We start from the raw sequence: 18,421 nt of genomic DNA, 5'->3' as shown, positions 1-18,421 counted from the left end.
ATTATGCCGTCCAAGTACTACATAAAAAGACATTACTACCGATTAAACGAATAGGAAAGACCACCATTATGTTCCAATTAATGTGTTCTCACTACTTGGAAAGTGGCGGTGATTTAGTAATCTACAAAATCATAAGCATACCACATTCTGAGTTTGAAGCCTAATATAGTAGCAAACTATTGGGGAAAACAGGTTTTTCAAAAAAAGTATATCTTGTTTTCTAGATAGCACTCTTTTAAAGTTGGAAAATCATCACATTGCTTTCAAAAAAGACATTAGTTTTGACATCAGGGCATTGTAACCATATTGAATTCTCTCTTAGCTTAGACCTCCCTACAGCTCTACATTGTTCAAAGAGTGGTTATTAACCCTGAGCAAAATATTGTGCCCATTTTACAAGTTTTAATATTTTTGCCTGGAAATAAAGCCCATAGCATGTCACATACAATGGCTGAATGCAAAAGATGTGCATTACTAAGTCAGTAAGTCAAGCTTAAAAAGAACTAAATGCAGTCAAGGATGCTCACGGAGGGAAATCTTTGTTCCTTTCTGATATGATCATTCCTGAGGTCAAATGTGATGCTCCCTTATGGTGACCTGAAGAGAGAGCTATGACAGAAACAACTCTTCTGTAGTTGTGATGGTTCCTGATTCCATGTACTTGTACCTGTGCCTAACATAACACCTGATGCCTAACATAGTAGAGCAACGAGTTTCACGTTAAAAATAGCAACAGTACTATGATAATATTGTGGAGTGGCCATGTGTGGCACAATGCACATAGCCCATGCAGTTAGGCACCAAATGTGTAACAACCCATTTGGGCCTCTATATAAGTGGAGCTTGTGCCCACCAAAAAGGCAGAAGAGATTTCCCTTCCTTCTAATGTATATCACAATATGATGTTACCATATAATGTATCCATATAAAAGCAAATTATTGCAACGTGTAGAGAAAAAATAATGTTTGAGAAAAAAAAATCATGCAAGCATGAGAACACCTGTTAACCATTATATCTGGCTCCAAATTGCTTCATAGATTAAAACCCTAATAGATAAAACATAAAGGCAGCAAGCATAAATACCTTACGACATGTACATTCTTCCTATAATATACTTGCAGAAACCAATCTATTTTACTCTGGATTTTCTGCAAATGATCAAATAATCATAATATATATTCCATTATTTCATTTTCATAGTTTGATTGCCCAAGCAGTGTTTGACTTGCATGATTATATACTCATATTATAATTTTGATTGTCTGTTTGATCCATCTAGGTTGGCCTTGTCACTTTCTCTCTTTTTCTGGTACATGACGGCAGCTTTCAGCAGAGTCTCAGTCACAGAAGAAAAATGCGGTGATGTTGCTTCTTGAACGGCGTCAAGCCATTTGATCACCTTTGGTCGTGGGTCAAGTAACTCTGCTATGGCATCCTTACCAAGAACCTTAGGGTGTTGACACAAACACATAACAAACATATTAAGAATAATCATATAATGGTGTAGATCTACCTTGCCAAAAACGGTAAGAGCAAACCTGTAACTGCATAACCTCACAAGCTAGGCTCAAGTCAGCAATGGATGGCTGCAAAGAGCCAGTCAAGAACTTCCCATAGTCTTTCAACCATAGGGTCTCCATGGTCGCAAGAGATGTTTTCAGAACAGTTTCAGCTGCAGAGGCAGATTGTGGATCCAGAGTTCGACCCAATGAAGGCGCAAAAACACGGTTAAACACCAAACCAGCTGCAGCAAAATACCAAGTATTGAATCCACCAGTATATTGTCTTCACCAAACCCTTGCAATAACATACCCACTACTGAAGTCACTAGTATATTCTCTTGATCATATCATTATTCTGAAGTAAATGTCTACCAACCATGTTGCTTCTCACATAACACTAAATTGTCTATATTGTTGATAGGCTGTAAAAAAATGAGTATAACCACATGTTCACTTGCACTTTCTCTTCAACCTATAATTTGTATCTGCTATGATCATAATTGAATCTCTTTGACATATAATCGTAGGAACTATATGCCTCTATTTATTTAGTTGTAGAACTTGACTAGTCCTTACGCCCATGTGCCATGTGTGAAGCATGGTTTATTTAGTTGTATTTATTTATTTAGTGCCATGTGTTTAAGCATGGTTTGAGATGGCCTGCCCCCATTAAGTGAAAGAAAAAGTATTTCATCCTTACCTGCACCATGTCTAAGGTTGGTATGATGCCAATCCAAAATACAATCAATTTGAGCTCTCTTTCTTAGATCCGCAGGATACCTGAAACCCAAGTGCAATATAGTAAAAACCACACGTCTATCATGTTGCATAAAATGAGAAACAAGGATGCTTACCAGTGATCTTTCACATTGGGAAATGCACATGACAGGTACCTCAAGATTGCGTGACTACATGTCAAATCAAGGACACCCTCTTGATAGAAATAATTGCAAACACCAAATTTCATAGAAAATAAAACTTTGGTAAACCATACCTCTCAAAGAGATGAAATCCATCATGGTCAATGGCAGGCACGAGCCCCAGTGGGTTTATGGCTGTCAATGTGAAGTAATAATTCAAAATGACAACGATCATTCCTTACATTCATATAGCAAGTAAATGGCATTCCTCATGTAACACGCAAGAACATGTCTTTACACAGTTCAACCAGGAAAGAAGAGAACATATATTTTGAGGCCCATTACCCTCCAAGGATCCAATCATTGTTAGACATGACTACTTCCCTATAATTTGTCTTTTGAAATATCAAATCATGTAGGAGCAAAGAATCACTAGTTCAACAGAATACCTAGGAAGACTTAGAAGATGCTTTTATCCTATCACATAATCAGATAATTCTCATATTTAACATGTGAAAAGCTTCTTCTCTATTCAGATTAGAGACTGTTGATTATATCTACTGATGGCAATTTGCACACTATAGGATGTTCCGATTATCAAATACATGAAATTTCTAAGCTCGGATGACATCTAAGTATTAATTTCCATCTCACTGACTCTTTCATGTTTCCCTAACTATTACAAGAAATTCAATTACCATCTTTGCCAGGATCCTTACCCTAGTGCTTATATTTACAAATTTTTCTTTCATTAGACATCCATGAGCTGAGATTTTCCTATCTAGGATAGGATTTGGAAATTGTGCCAATGTAGCACATGCTGATTAGTGGCAGCATAGATGATTCATATGATTACTCTTCGCTACACAATTAAAACCAGCACAGATCTTTGTAGAGTGCGGCATTTGAATTATTGACCCAAAATCTACTGCTTCTTGTTGTTAGAGACATAATCACAGACTTTATTAATTACTTGTGCTTAGGCCTTGTACTAAAATATCGCATTCATGTCTGCTGTGAGGCCACTTAGATAGACAAAATGTTCTTTCTTTGTTGAATTTCACCATAAGAGATAACAAAGAATCTATCCAAGTGACTAGCGCTCATCATGAAGTTAATGATAGATCTTGGCATGCAGCTTTTGGGGAAATTCAATGCAGAGATAATTCGTGATTTCAGAATGAATCTGAATCTTAGATTTCCATATGCATGAGACATTTGGTGAAGCTCAGTCAAGATATAACAAATTATCTATGTAGGTGTGTAGAACTCAAGACAAGACAATTGAAGTTAATAATAGATCTTGGCAAGCAGCTCTTGGGGAAGTTCAACCAAGACATAATTCGTGATTTCATTATCATTCTGAATCCTAGAGTTTTGCATAAGAGAACTGTAAACTAGTTTTGCTAATCGAGCACATCAATATACAAGCAAAAACCTAAATTCCAATCCATTAGAAGAAAATTAACATACAAAAAAAACAGCAATAAACATTCCAATCAATATTAAGAAAGCATTCTGATGCATTCCAATCCCAACAAGCAACATGAATATTTATATGCATTCTTAACCAAAAGAATAAATTTACCTTCATTCTAATGCAAAAGAAAATGAACGCACACTCAAATTCAACAATCCAACGACAACAGCAATATATATTCCAGTCCATAAGAAAACAATCATACACATTCTAAATAAAGAAAAGAACATAATTTCATGGATCCCAATCCTAATGAGTGAAATTTCCTACGATCAAGAAAATAGCAGCTATGTAATAATTAATAGAAACGCATTCAATATTAGCAAAGAAAGTGTAAACACGTTTAATAACAAACAGCAGATTTGAAGAGAGACGGATATTACACTTAAACTCGGGTTTTCTATGCTCTCCTTTAATCAAGCTCACATTTTTCACATCAACAGGGATCTCATTCACGCTGCAAATAAACAAACAAACCGGAGAGATTCAGAAAGAATGAATGAAAGAAAGGAAAACGTTCAGAATGCAAATGATAATATATGGAGAGGAAGGTAGGGAGGGACTCACAGGCAAAAGATGAGAACAGCTCGAGAAGGCTGAGACATCCGATCGACAAACAACCGCAGGTTCGCCATATCTGGGAGATGGAGGAGGAGGCAGCAGCAGCAGAAGAAGAAGAAGAAGAAAGCATTACAGATAGAGAACTAAATGGGCTTTCCTGTACATATTTATTGTATTGTATGCATAGTTTGTTTTGTAGATTGATTGAGACAGATGATGTGGATGGAGAAAACAGGGCTGCACTCCTCTTCTTCTCTTTTTTGCTTCTATTGCCTCTCCATTGCATTGTATCATGACAATCTTTAGATTATATGGTCCGATCCGATTATGTTATATGGTCCGATCCGATTATATTATATGGTCCGATCCGATTATATCTGATGGGATCGTGGGGTTATCCGTTTAGGGTTTAGGGTTGGCTTCCCTTCTCGCATCGACAGACAACTCAACACGATCGATGCACTACTTCATCTTGTCGGCTTTTTTTCCACCATTTACATCTCATGCAGGTCTTATTGTCATGCTCGGAAATCGTTACTCGTCGATCTTTGCTCGCATTCTTGTGGCACAACCAACAATCATAGAGATAAAGGATGGGCCGTATCGAATGTGCATTTGCACAAACCACACATGTGACATGAACACGTCATGGGTATAATGTATATTTTGTTGTATAATTCAATGTGTGCATGCATGGCCATGTAATATTATTGTGTGGCTATGACATGTACTACTTTTGGTATGTTTGTTTAATACGGTGTAAACCATTATCCATCCATGATTGAAGCACATTCATTATCAAATGCGCCTTCAATCATCAGATAAGGCTAATATATTCATAATTCTGATACAATTCACCTTCTCAAATAACTGTCATGTTTACTTCCCTCCATCAAGGATAAAATCTTCCATTTTACTCGAGACATGGATACAATTTGAAGTGTTGCACAAATTGACGATTGTTCTACAAGGGTGTCCCTTTCACTTTTATATGGAGCAAACCCTAACATAATGTTTGGGGTGTCCCTTGGAGTTTTCAATTGTAATGCATGGGATACATCAAAGCCTTTTGATATTGCAAGTGTGGCACCAAGAGGCGTAATAATAAGTAAACTCTTATGGATCGTAACTTTTAGTTTGGAGTTAAGTGTTTGCATATACGCAAACAAAATAGAATAATTTCTCCTATTTAGTAAAGGGCTTTGAAATGGTTGCATGAACCTTTTACAAAGAATACAAAATCAATTGCATGATAAAAGAACGTTGTCGTGAAGGATTCCGGCTTTATGATCTTTTGTATGCTAACTGCAAAACTATTTTGCAATTATAATGCATTGTAAGTTGACGTTGTGGTAATATTGCCATTGCCTAGTATTTCATGAGGTAGATTATTTAATGTATTGACAACATGCTATTAATGGAATAACCAATATTCCAAGTGTGGCGTTGAGAGAGATATTATGTTGAATCATGTATGATGTTAAGCACATATATGGTTATATATAAATTATTTTGTACATGTGTTTCAGTCTTTGCATGTATTATGTGGGAAGTTTTTGACATGGGTCATTTTATTTCGTAATCTAACCCGCATTAAAGATTGTCATATAATAATTCAAGAAGAATCATCCAAGTTGTGGTTATAGTTTCCTCTTTGTTGCAAAATAGAAATGGAATGTGGAGGTGGGAAAAAGAAATGGGATGTGGAGGGGGAGGGGGTTGCGTTAGTGTTAGTAGTGTGGTTTTTCGGGAGGTGCATCATGGACTCTAAGTGGAGTTGGCATTATCATGAATTGGTGCATCACCCATGTATGTATGGTTATCATTTAGTTAGTTACAAACAATAAGCCAAGACTTGGATTAGGAATGTGATAAAGCAAAGAAAGGTGAGCTTAAGCCTTAGTTCTATGGACTAGAATCATTCCCCTTATTAGCCCATAAGGCATAAGGCGATAGCCAAGGCGAGTCTCTGACTCTTTCTCCACAAGTTATGACAATGGTTATGCCAACACTCTATTTGTCCATTAGCCTCGAGGTTATAAGTAGTTGTAAGGGAGAGCTCTAATCCTAATGGTTCAAAGAGCTTTGTAGCTTCATTGGCATTCAACTCTCCCTTGTCTGCCAATATCTTCCCCACAAACCAATATCAACATGTGACATTGTCCAGTTGGAACTTACACATTGCCACCATAGTTTTGTTCCTTTTGCACGTGGGAGGGTATAAAAGTTTAAATATATACTATCTATATACCCTTTCAGAATGTTTAGCTTGTTTTCTCTATTATTTGACATCTCCAAGGGGTGTTTGTTGTAACTTGGATTGTATTGTAGGAGGTGAAAATATCTAAACTAATCTTGACCACTAATGAAACTAATAAAATATTATACACGAAAATGAGAACATGGGACAATTGAGTCTTTCCAAAATGTAAACATAAAAAACCCTTCTAATATTGTGAAAAGTTTGAGAGGTCTCAAATTGTGCCGATGTCTCAATACCCATCATACATTGTAATATTGATACCGATACCCAGATTCCATACATCCTTTGCAAAATAGATCAAGGTGCTTGCCACTTGCTTATATTCTTGTAGAATCCACATTTGTGGTATCATCAAAAAATTGGACATAGATTCAGATTGAGTCGACTCTACAAACTCCTATCAAAAGACTTTGTGCATGGGTTGTTACAAACTACTTTTTCCTCCTAATCTTTGTAGGCTCCATCTTGCAAATTTTTATGATGTTTTTGCAAATTCAATTATCTTCCCAAACAAGTTGTTCCTTAGATGAGCTTTTATGAGAGATCTAGATAGTCTTACCTTTCAACTTAATGTTTAAGATTGATGTTGTTTGTGTCTCTCTATACTACATATCACTCGAATAAATTGTCTTCCCAACCCTTACAAGCCATTATGTGTAGAATTAGTTACAAACATCTAGACCATCATCCCATCCCGAGTTAAATGGTTACACCATTGTTAAAGGTTTGATATTCTCACTCGAGTTTCTATCCAACTATCATCAATGATGCCACGTGTCTATGATATATTATCCATGACATGCTACCAATATGGACGTATTGCGAGAATGTTTGGAATGACTTGTAAAATGTATTGCCTTTTAGCTTTGACTGAAAAACTATTTGCTAGAAATATCTTTAATGCATTATTGCAACCTCTTCCAACAAACAAATAGTCTCACAATGATAGCCAAACATTGTAATTTTGTTGGCTCTTGGCATCAAGCACTCTCACAATCTCTTTTGATTGGATGTCTCATAGTGACAACAAGAATGAATAAAAGCATGCCCGATTCATCTCAAAGATCCTGTTTTTTAGTGTTTTTGGTGTTGTGGCTCCATGTAATCTAACCCTATAGGCTACAATCAAAGGTTACAACTTGATGGTGTGGAATGAAATGATCACGACTTATGTAGAACAAGAAGCATGGGCATATAATTTCTGAAAAATATTTTATTGTTGGATGATAAGACATGATTTGGCGATCAACCGCCACAAATCGGTGACATTGGGAACGCAAGAAGCAAGCAGACAAATAATAAGAAGTAACAATGAAGCATTATAGTTGTGCTCATATACATGCTCGCAATGTCGTATGACCAAAATGAACGAAGGACTGAATCAAATCTCATAAGTAGACCATGACAAAATTCTTGACATCGAGACCGAGACGAGCATACATGACTCACCCACAAAGAAGAAGAACTGAGATGGAAACAAGGTTGCGTATGTGCACAAGGGCAATCTCTGTCTGGCTGGACGATCGAGTGGACATCATAAATCTCGGTCTTGTAATGTCGAGCCAATACAGAGCTGCGTCGGTGTTGAGAATGGAACGAGGCGAGATCAACGGAGGGGGCAGGGGGAGGAAATGAAAGGTGGGGAAAGAAACATGTGATACATATGACCTGACGACCTGACTGTGGGGGGGGGGGGGGGGGGGGACGGAGAGGCTGGCCTGGCCGCTCGCGCAAATCTCTTTCGATACCCGAGCGAGCGAGCGAACGATCGGGGGACGGGTGTGAGTCCGGAAGGTTCCGGAATCGAGAGGATATACAGAATAACCTATAATGGGGCCGGCCGGAATCAATAGATAAGACAGACAGACAAGAGAGACAGAAGAGATACATAACATAGAGCCTACAGCCTCTACAGGCCCACAGGAGCAGGAGGAGTTTGGGAGGGATGTCTCTCATGAAAGGAGGTTATGTTTTTTTTGGGGGGGGTTTTGTTTTCTTCTTCACCAAAAGGAGGGGGCTCTCTTGAGAAAACACTTCACTACATACTTTCTGTTCAGAGCAGAGAAAAGGCTCTGTTTTTCTTCTTAATTACATACATACTACATATTACTTACATTGAACTCTTCTGAATCCATCCATGGCTTCTTCTCCTCCTCCTCTCCAGCAGCAGCAGCAGCAGCAGCAGTACCCGCCGCCCAAGCGAAAGCGCAGGGAAGAAGAGCCCGACGAGCAGAACAAGCATCGGAAGACCACCATGAACGGTCGCCTCCCTGCCGGAGGAGATCGAGAAGCAGAAGATGGACCCCCTGCTATCCCTGACCATGGGCTAGACCTTTCCCTGCTTGAAGCCCTTGAAACGTCCGCAGAAGCAGTGGAAATCATCGACATTCGAGGTCTGAAAAAGCTCGTCCTCGGCTTCGAAAGAAAGCTCAGAGATAACCTCGAAGCCCGGATGAAGTATGTTGAACAACCCGAGAAATTCGTGGAATCTGAAGTTGACTTAGATGAAGAGATAAAGAAGCTTCATGCCCTCGCGGCTGCCCCAGATCTATACCCCGAGCTAGTTAGACTGAATACCGTGCCTTCTTTACTAGGTTTACTCACACACGAGAACACAGACATAGCCATTGATGTCGTTGGTCTTCTTAGTGAGCTCACCGATGAAGATGTGATTGGAGACAGCTCGGAAGAATCGGCTGAAATACTCGTAGATTCTCTCATAGAGAACAATGCACTTGAATTGCTTGTGCAAAACTTGTCTCGATTGGAAGAGACCGAGCCTGATGAAGCTTCAGCGGTTTTTAACACTCTCTCTGTGCTGGAGAACATGATGGAGGTTCGTCCCGCTGTTGCTGAGATGGTTTGTGAGCGGACTAAGCTTCTCCGATGGCTTCTGAATCGTATAAAAGCACGAGAATTCGACAGCAACAAGCTGTATTCAAGTGAGATATTGGCCATTTTGCTGCAAAATAGTGCCGTGAACCAACGGAGAGTGGGGCAACTCAATGGCGTGGATACAATCTTGCAAGCAGTTGCTTTATACAAGTCGCGGGACCCTAAAACGGGCGAAGAAGAGGAAATGCTTGAGAATTTGTTTGACTGTCTCTGCAGTGTGGTGATGCCATTAGAAAATAAGGAGAGGTTTGTGAAAGCTGAAGGTGTCGAGCTCATGATCATCATCATGAAACAGAAGAGGCTAACATATGGCTCATCTATGAAAGCTCTTGATTTCGCTACGACTCGATGCCCTCAAGCTTGTGAACGTTTCGTGGATGTGCTGGGCCTCAAAACGCTCTTTGCAGCCTTCATGGGAAGGGTAAGAGCGTTTCCTTCGCTGACTTGTTGGGTAGTTAATAGAATACCGCAAAATTCTGAAACATAACGAGAATACCCCTTTTGTTGCAATAAAATTCGCACTATATAAGAGCATTCTGAACTTCGATGTATTATGCTAAATGCCATTAAGATAGGGGCATTCTGGTGATTTTTCCTTTATTTTTTAATGAGATTGTAAGTTTATTCAATGGAGTTGCCTTCAAACAATTGTTTTTGTTGCATTTTGTAGTTTGCTTAGCTATAGAGAATTGTAGATCAGGTGAACTCTATGATAAGCTTAGGATAAATGAATTACTTAATGAAGACTAATCAAAGATAGTGGTGAGAGAGTATATTAGAGATAACTTATTTATGTAGGCTACATAGGTGAAGCTCAGTGGCTCCTCGCGTGGAATATTCATATGAAGGTAGAGAGTGTTCACACACCATACTAGAGATTAGGACAATGTTTGCTAGGGCCACTAGAGTGTAAGGTATTAGGGATGCTTTTGTAAGAGAGTTTCTCTTCACATTGATGATAAGGGTAGAGCTTGTTCTACTATAAAATCGTAGTTATTTGTGGAGGTTACATCATTCTGAGCACTATAAATAGGGGCACCTTAAAGAATCTCTATGCAATTAAATGCATGTTTAGTGCTTGGGGAAGAGTGTGATATTTATGGACATCATTCTTTTATTGTCCACACTGTAAATAGTGATGCATGCATTAAATGTCCTAACAAGAGTTTTATGCATGTTTAGTGATTTCACTAGGAGTATATGAATTGAGTCAATTAATACCTTGTTTGGGTTGATTGACTGAATAATTTCCTTTTGCAAAAATCACAATTTTGTGAGAACGTGAAAATCTAGTATCCCATCAATACTAATCACCATGATTTACATTTCAGTTGGCTTATGACCGCAATCAATCCCTGTTAATCTAGGCTCCTTAAAGTTAGGACACTTGGATTAATGAGTAACCACGTCCATTTTAACCTATTATCCTCTACTGCTCTGGGATATTTCTATGCACCTGAATGCAAGGGTTTACATTGTACGTGCCCCAACCACATCATTAAGTAGCATGCTTTGTTGCTCATAATACAAAACCATGATATTATCATGTAATGTAAAGTTAGTCCACGCTATTTCCCAAGCTAGAAGAGACACCTGAAACTGTCGAAGAAAACATACCACATTTATTAAGTAAAAATAGAACATATCACAAAATGTTTGATCTGAACTTTGTCCATTGACCTCGTTTATTAATGTCTTTGATCATACCACTGAGGTATACTAAATCACTTACGATAAACTTGATATGTGTTATGGATTATAAATGTTCTTAGAAAGCTTTACAAGCATCATGCGATGTGCCATGCATACACTGAACAGAAATAGTCTATAAGGACCTCACGGCGAATAGGTGAAAACTTCATGTTAGAAATATCATAGAATGATTCTTATAGTGATAATGTATTTGACAATTAATATGAAGTATATCATGTTGATAATCTATGTATGCATTATCAACCTTCTATTCAAAATATAACCAACAGAAACTTCTTGTGAACACCCACTGATTCTGCTGACATCTGTTGCTCTTTGTTAATTGGGTTTTGACAAATTTTCAATCTTTTTCTGTGGTATTGAAGTTCTTCTCATAATATATCGAAGCCCTCAGAGGTTACACAGACATGGAATATTATACATGTGAAATCTGCAATTGATGATTTGGGTGCTCCATAGATTTTAAAAAGAATGATCAGAGAAGACAGGGGCAAAGGATGCATAGTACTATGTTGTGGGTTAGCATTAAACTGGTCTTTACAAAATTACAAAGGTAGTAATGTCATGTACCAATTGAGATAGCCTGATCATTGGAGGGTTTCAATGCTTATAATTTCAATCCTGTGGAAGGATTCTTGGGTGGTGTTCTAAAGGATGCTTCGACAGTATATACACCTTGAGGTTGAGAGTCATGGTTGAAGATGAGGTCCTCTTGAGCACAATATTACTCAGAACGAAGAAAGTAAGCTATTTCTAGTTTCTTCATTAAATTTCAGGATAATTTTGCAATGGATTAAGATGAATTTGGAAACCCACCTGCAGTTTGGCATTGAGAGTTTCAGTTTTGAAGCCATATTTGTTCAGATATAAACTCTCCTCTAAATACAACCCAATAAGAGGTTTTGGTGCACTACCTGATGCCAAGAGGAGGGTTTGACCTTGCACTTTCACTTCCTTGCTCAAGGATTGAGAGTGTTAGTTTTGGAGGCAGTTCTGTTCAGATATCAACTCTCCTGTAAATATATCCCAATAGTGGGTTTTGGTGCACTACCTGATGTCAAGAGGAGGGTTTGAACGTTGCACTTTCACTCCCTTACTCAAGGATCTAGTTATTGCATGGCTACAAGTTTGTTCAGATGTCAACTCTCCTGTAAATACAACCCAATAAGAGGTTTTGCTGCACTAAAGAGGAGGGCTTGAACTTTGCTCTCTCTCTCTCTCTCTCTCTCCCATACTCGTGGATTCTTTGGAGCCAGTTTTGTTCAGATATCTATAACCCAATGGGATGGTTTGGTTTACTACCTGATGTCAAGAGGGTCTGAATTTTGCACTTTCACTCCCTTACTCAAGGATCTAGTTATTGCATGGCTAACAATACATCTGCTAATGCAGCTTCTGTGCTGTAATGTGCACATATATCAGATTATTGTAAAAAATGAATCTTCGTTTGAGGGATTGAATGCTTGAAGAGTTTTCAATCCTAATAAACAGCAAAACACTACACTGCATGGCAAATGTTGCTACTTACAACATGCTGTCTGTAATAATTATGCTTTTCTATTGTGTTCTGTAATGTATATATTGAGAGAGAAATGTTTTAATACAATGTTTTTCTTTTAAAAGAGGGAGAAGGGACATTCTTAGAGCATTTTATGCAATTTATAAATTCATGTCTTACAATAATAAATGTATATCTCGTAGTTAACATGGTTATTGATACCCTGAAATTTCAGATTCCTTCAAAGGCTAAACATGCAAGTGATAAAGCTAAAGAAGAGATAGAAGAACATGCAATATCTATAATATCATCCCTTCTAGGTATGGAGAACTATAAATGTCTCGACAATTTCTTTGCATTGCAATATTACTAAATTTTTGCTTAGCTAGTTAGGAAATGGTTTTTGTCAAAACTTATTTGGTTAGAGAACTCATTTGTTTTCTATATTCTTACAAATGTTTCAAACATACAGGTGGTCTTATACGAGGCTCGCGAAGAGAACGAATAATTGGAAAGTTCATTGAGAATGAATTTGAAAAAGTTGACCGTCTCATGGAGTTATATATGAGGCATGCATTAGTAATGCTTCAATTATTTTTGAGCACACTACCCACAGGTCTTCACAAATGTGCTTAATGACAATTGTATATCCATGCTCACAGATACACTGATCGTGTTAAAATTGAAAACAAGCGACTAGAAAACCTTGAATTCGATGATGTGGAGGTCCTTTACATTTCTTAGTAATTGTTTTTGCAAGTCAAATTATCAAGCTATTAGTGACAAGTGCTCCTCCATGTTGCAGATGGATGATGGTGATCGATATTTAGCAAAGCTTGATGCGGGACTCTTTATCCTCCAGGTTAGCAAGTAACATATATAGATGATGGAGAAAGAATGGTCTCATTTGGGAATGTTTAGATTTCATATAATGACTCATAGAGTAGATTGCTCTCTCTTCAAGTGGTCAATTGGCCAAAAGTTTTGAGAAGAGTGGACCTACTTAGAGTTACTATTTGGGGTTAAGACATATCCAGATGATGTGATATTTTTTTAATTACTTTGAGAACCTTGCCATGTTGTTTTGGTGACAGCTTTTGGCTTTAATCCTCGCTCACATATGGGCTTCTGAGTGAGTTTCTCTTATGTTTGCTACAAATTAATTGTGCCGTTTGGTTTGGCAAAGTCTATGCAGTTACAATTTGCCTATAATTTCCAAGCAGGAACCAAGGTATACAAGATCGTATTGATCTCCTTCTCAAACAGCAAAGGTTATCTCGGAAAGATATAGTAGCTATACTACAGGTAATCATCCATTCTTTGTGACTGGATATATTTGCTTATGCATCCTGGTAGATGTTTGAGTGTAAAGAGTGCCCTTATTTTTTTTCTATTTGAAGACTAACTATCCATGACATCGAGTCTTTCTGATTTTACTCCGCTTGAAGGATTAAGAAACATCTAGGCTCTCAACACTCATCCCTCATAATAAACAATATAAATCCCTAAAACACAAGTCCAGGCACCTTTTTGAAAGAAAAGGAAGAAAGAAAGATATATTAACGTCTTCTAAAGCCAAAATTGGCCCATGAGACAATTGGTTTACAACAAAATGAGTATTTATCCAGCCATTATAACTAAAATAAAATAAAGTAAATATAGAACTTAAGCTAAAAGAGTTCTAGTAGTGTACAATACGTGGTATACCCGATAAAGGAAGTGACGTTACACTAAACCTAATTTTATTTCCACCCAAGCCTCTCGAAAAGAAGTGGGGGGTCAAATGGTTTTGATGTGGGTGTGACCCATGGTTCCAATGTAGAGAGTGCCCTAGCCATGGCTTCTAGGCGGTGTAGCTCACGTTCCCTTATTTTCATTATTGCTTCCACACCACGTCGAGTTGCTTTGAAACTAGGCACCCGAGGACGTCTGGTTCTTCTTTGGTTTTCTGCCTCATCAAGGGAAAGGCCGAGTGATGCAGGTGTGTTGACATTCGTTGTCTCCCCCTGTTCTTGAAAAACTTCATTTGTTACATGTTGGTGAACATTAGCAACATTATTGTCAACATTTTGTAACTTATTCTCTCTGTGTTGTTTTAGCTCTAGAATGTATTTGCCTAATTTCTTTATATCTAGAGTATCTAATAGTTTGGGGAGGGTGGGAGAGGAACCAAGTATGTCTTGGTATTTTGCCCTTATCTCGGCGTAGGTTGGGCACTTGCATGTAAAGTGATACTCATCCTCTATCTCTATGGGACATAATGTACATATCCTTTCCTCTCTAGGGACTCCATTAGCACGGCCATTCTCAATCTCAAGTTGGTGAGATGATATTCTAAGTTGTCCAATGGTAACCCTTAGTGCATGTGGTAAGAATACATCTAGATATTTTGGCCGCGTGATAAAACCTAACTCAGAGAAGTGCATGAAGTGTTCCTTATAGTACAACATTTTAGATGGGAGTGACTCTCGTGGGGTGATCCATTTATACCGAGTGTAAATTTGCCATATTTCTTGGCGTATTACTTTATTGCGGTCCTCATGAGAGATTAAAGTGTTATCAATTGTGTGGTTGTACCTAAGGGGAGGTAGGTTATTAATGCCTAGACCATTCGCAAGAAGCCAACTCACCATCATGCCGTACCATGAGCTAGTATAGCCAAACTCATACAATGATCGAGAGGCCTTAAAGGCTTGATGAGATATTCTATCATGTGGTTGGCTATGTATCCTATGAATAAAGACTACAAGTTGGAAAAGTGCCTCTACTAACATTGGGGGTAATGTGAACTCAGCCCTAATAATGTTATGTGGTACTGTCGATTTGCTTCGGAGTTGGCGTGATAACATCGTCACCAATGGTCTCTCTAATTGCGTCCACATGAAATATGGTAATCCTGGAGCCCAAACCGCTGATGCATACATGAGGGAGGGGGTCACTAATGAGTCAAAGAGCCACCCTTTAGTTCGTGGCTCTTTAAAGTATGCTTGGTGGCATTGTCTCTCTAGGAGTGAGAGGGATGCATGTCCTCTCGTAAGTCTATCCTTCGCTGCTTGTGTCATCGAAAATTTACCTGAGTGAGCATTGAAAGTGACTCCGAGATAGATGTATGATCCAACCACCTCAACTGGGCTATGGGAGATAGTTGGGTGAAACTTAGCTCTAACTTGGGCCGATGTGTGGAAGATAAGGACTTTAGTTTTCCCTAGATTCACTACCAATCCTCGTTGTGCACAAAAGTCATCTAAGGCATTGAGGTGCCTTTGTAGGTCGTGTTCGTATTCAGAGAGCAAAACTATGTAATTTGTGGTGCTGGAAAGTAAAGCACAACGAGATACTCACTAAGCCAATTCTAGGAAAATGCGAGTGAAATTTATGATGTGTTTTGTATATGCCAGTCTGTTATAATCTGTTATTCCACAGTGCTCTCATTGTTCCTCTTTGTCTATTTGGTAGCTGTTTGTTTCTTATGTGTCTACGATGATCTCGCGTTGACATTTGGCCCACACGCTTTCTTCTTCACCATACAAATTAAGTTCTACATAGGAAATCGGAAGAAGGGTAAATGTACTGGGATTATCAGGACTGATTTCTTCATACAGTGGATACACATTTGTGATAAACTAGGTCAACTTCTATCTCTTTACCATGAAATCTCTTCCAATATTCATCATGTCCTAGCTCCTTCAAACTAGTTTTCCTGTTCAGCTATACAAGGTTTGTTATGTTGAATATCTAGTTGATGCTATACTTTTTAACCTTCTGGATTCCCTTGATGTGAAGGCGACATCTATTCTGGGAGGTTCTGCAAGAGAAATTTCACTAACAATGGTGATGCCGGTTTTTGAGGTTACGGTGTATGATAAACAAATGCATTGAGAGTATGCCACGTGTAACATGTACGAGCAGAAATGCTTAGAATGTTATGCTTCTCAGCTAATATTCTAATCCAAAAAGCTTACTTTTTGAATAGATTTTATTTTAAACACAAACCCCCTTATATATCATTAGATAGATTGTAAGTGTTTCTTTTATTAGTTCAACTTATGCATTAATATGCATTTGCTTGTACACTTCTTGTATGATTGAAATATGATTATCACTTTCTGGAGAAAGTACTCCCAAAAGTCTGAAAACTTTGCACTTGGAAACCTTTGGCCTGCCATTTTCATCCTGTTTCACAAGTGTAATTTTTGACAGAAACACTAAAATTGTGACGCTGTGTTTGATGAGTTTTTATAATTATTTCTTGAAATACAAGCACACAATTGGAATCAATTTTTTCATAATGGTTTCATAAAAGCATAAAATAATTTAAACACGAAGGGGGCTCTGTCTAAAGATAATGGCATAAGCTGTTTTGACTGTGTAGGAATATCATGACAACATCGGAGATTTGGATGGACCAGAAGAGAGGGAGAAAGTCTGTGACAAACTTCAGAAGTTTATTAGCTCCATGTGAAGCAAAATGAATGTATAGTAATTGTTGTGGCTTCAGCCATTTGTGCAAGGAAATTAAATTCATTTGAAGCACAATATAATCCTAAGTTTTGCCTAATTCAAGAGCAGAAACTCAACCTTGACGGTTTTTAAAGCCTGCTTATGCTATGTTGTATTGTATATAGTTGAGCACTTACAATATGTTTATGGTTGACCTTGCACACGGTTAAATCAGTCATAAGCTATAAATACTATGGCCTTCAGATGAACAATTTTGTATCAAGGAATTCACACGATGTGGAGAATTGTTCGGCGAGGCTAGACATGTTTTTCAATGCCTTATTTTTAAAATAGAAAGGTGAAATGAGTTTCTCGATTTTAGTAGAAACCTATGAACTACTGCCTTCATAAAGTATGTGCAGGAAAAATAGAAAAAAAGACTGGTAGTGAAAAGGTATGTGCAAAAGGCTCGGATCGTAACTATTTTGTTCAACCTTGTCAATGTCTATTGTACGGCGATTATATCTAGATGGACTTGAAGTTGGGCATTTTGAAGATATTCCTGAAGCAAAACCTTGAGGTGGTGGAAAGACCCAAGTAGGTTGAAGCAAGCACCAAGCCCTTGGCACTTCTAGATGGATGGATTCCTTATACCAAGTATGCTTGCCCAAACCTCAAAAGTGTTGGGGATAGAGGATTCTAACTCTACTTCTACGCCAATCAAACTTTGCTTGAAGTTAATAAGTTTGGCATCCAAATGTTGGAGAGAAGGGACAATGGTGAAGAGTCTCCCATATATGTGCAACAAAAGACTAGGCTTAGCTTATGTGGGGGAAGTGTTGGCAGGGTTCATGACAAGTCCAATGAAAGTAAAGGTTTAGAAATTAGATAACAAGTCCTCACACAATGGAAATGGATAGAATATTGTGTTATGCATGTGTAGGTGAGGAGAGAAAGGCAATTATACACCAAAGAGCATAAATTTGAAACAAGATGAGGGAAGATGAAGCTACAAATTATACATGGCTTCTAAGTTGTATTTGTACCTATTTGCCAAAGCCCCATTGTATCAAACCTCGTGTGTAATGACAGTAAGGTGATTTCCTATTCGGTGTTAAATATGTTACCATATATTTGTCTTCTCCATCTATTCGGTGTTAAAGATGTACGTGCATTCTCTATTTTCCATGCAATTGTTAACACGACTT

The 18,421-nt window shown here is 38.0% G+C and overlaps 2 protein-coding genes across 2 annotated transcripts; one reads left to right on the top strand and one right to left on the bottom strand.

Moving 5' to 3' along the window:
- Positions 1–1,156: 1,156 nt before the first annotated feature.
- On the bottom strand, positions 1,157–4,567 carry LOC147865380 (glutathione S-transferase T1-like). Its single transcript, XM_087318167.1, has 7 exons — positions 4,411–4,567; positions 4,227–4,300; positions 2,498–2,558; positions 2,358–2,411; positions 2,204–2,283; positions 1,540–1,745; positions 1,157–1,448 (listed from the first exon to the last, which is right to left on the bottom strand). Exons 1-7 carry the CDS (start codon positions 4,476–4,478, stop codon positions 1,248–1,250), a joined length of 744 nt encoding a protein of 247 aa, XP_087174293.1. The 5' UTR covers positions 4,479–4,567; the 3' UTR covers positions 1,157–1,247.
- A 4,217-nt stretch (positions 4,568–8,784) lies between these two features.
- LOC147865379 (ARM repeat superfamily protein) lies at positions 8,785–17,367 on the top strand. The gene is made up of 8 exons (XM_087318166.1): positions 8,785–9,983; positions 13,009–13,093; positions 13,246–13,342; positions 13,436–13,499; positions 13,579–13,635; positions 13,868–13,905; positions 13,997–14,078; positions 17,146–17,367. The coding sequence occupies exons 1-8, from the start codon at positions 8,805–8,807 to the stop codon at positions 17,233–17,235; spliced, it is 1,692 nt and encodes a 563-aa protein (XP_087174292.1). The 5' UTR covers positions 8,785–8,804; the 3' UTR covers positions 17,236–17,367.
- Positions 17,368–18,421: the final 1,054 nt, after the last annotated feature.

Source organism: Azolla caroliniana, unplaced genomic scaffold (genome assembly GCF_043228905.1).
Source record: "Azolla caroliniana isolate FFs.n. ecotype wild unplaced genomic scaffold, voAzoCaro1.0.p SCAF_4, whole genome shotgun sequence".
Lineage (NCBI taxonomy): Eukaryota > Viridiplantae > Streptophyta > Polypodiopsida > Salviniales > Salviniaceae > Azolla > Azolla caroliniana.
This window is presented reverse-complemented; position numbering and strand designations above follow the sequence as displayed.

Excerpts from the sequence above, each read along its gene's own strand:
- LOC147865380 (XM_087318167.1), bottom strand. The coding sequence starts at position 4,478 with ATGGCGAACCTGCGGTTGTTTGTCGATCGGATGTCTCAGCCTTCTCGA. Across the intron at positions 4,301-4,410 it reads GCTGTTCTCATCTTTTGCCT|CGTGAATGAGATCCCTGTTG; the intron begins GTGAGTCCCTCC and ends GTTTATTTGCAG. Across the intron at positions 2,412-2,497 it reads GGATTTCATCTCTTTGAGAG|TCACGCAATCTTGAGGTACC; the intron begins GTATGGTTTACC and ends TTTGACATGTAG.
- LOC147865379 (XM_087318166.1), top strand. The coding sequence starts at position 8,805 with ATGGCTTCTTCTCCTCCTCCTCTCCAGCAGCAGCAGCAGCAGCAGCAG. Across the intron at positions 13,500-13,578 it reads TTGAATTCGATGATGTGGAG|ATGGATGATGGTGATCGATA; the intron begins GTCCTTTACATT and ends TCCATGTTGCAG. Across the intron at positions 13,636-13,867 it reads CGGGACTCTTTATCCTCCAG|CTTTTGGCTTTAATCCTCGC; the intron begins GTTAGCAAGTAA and ends TTTTGGTGACAG.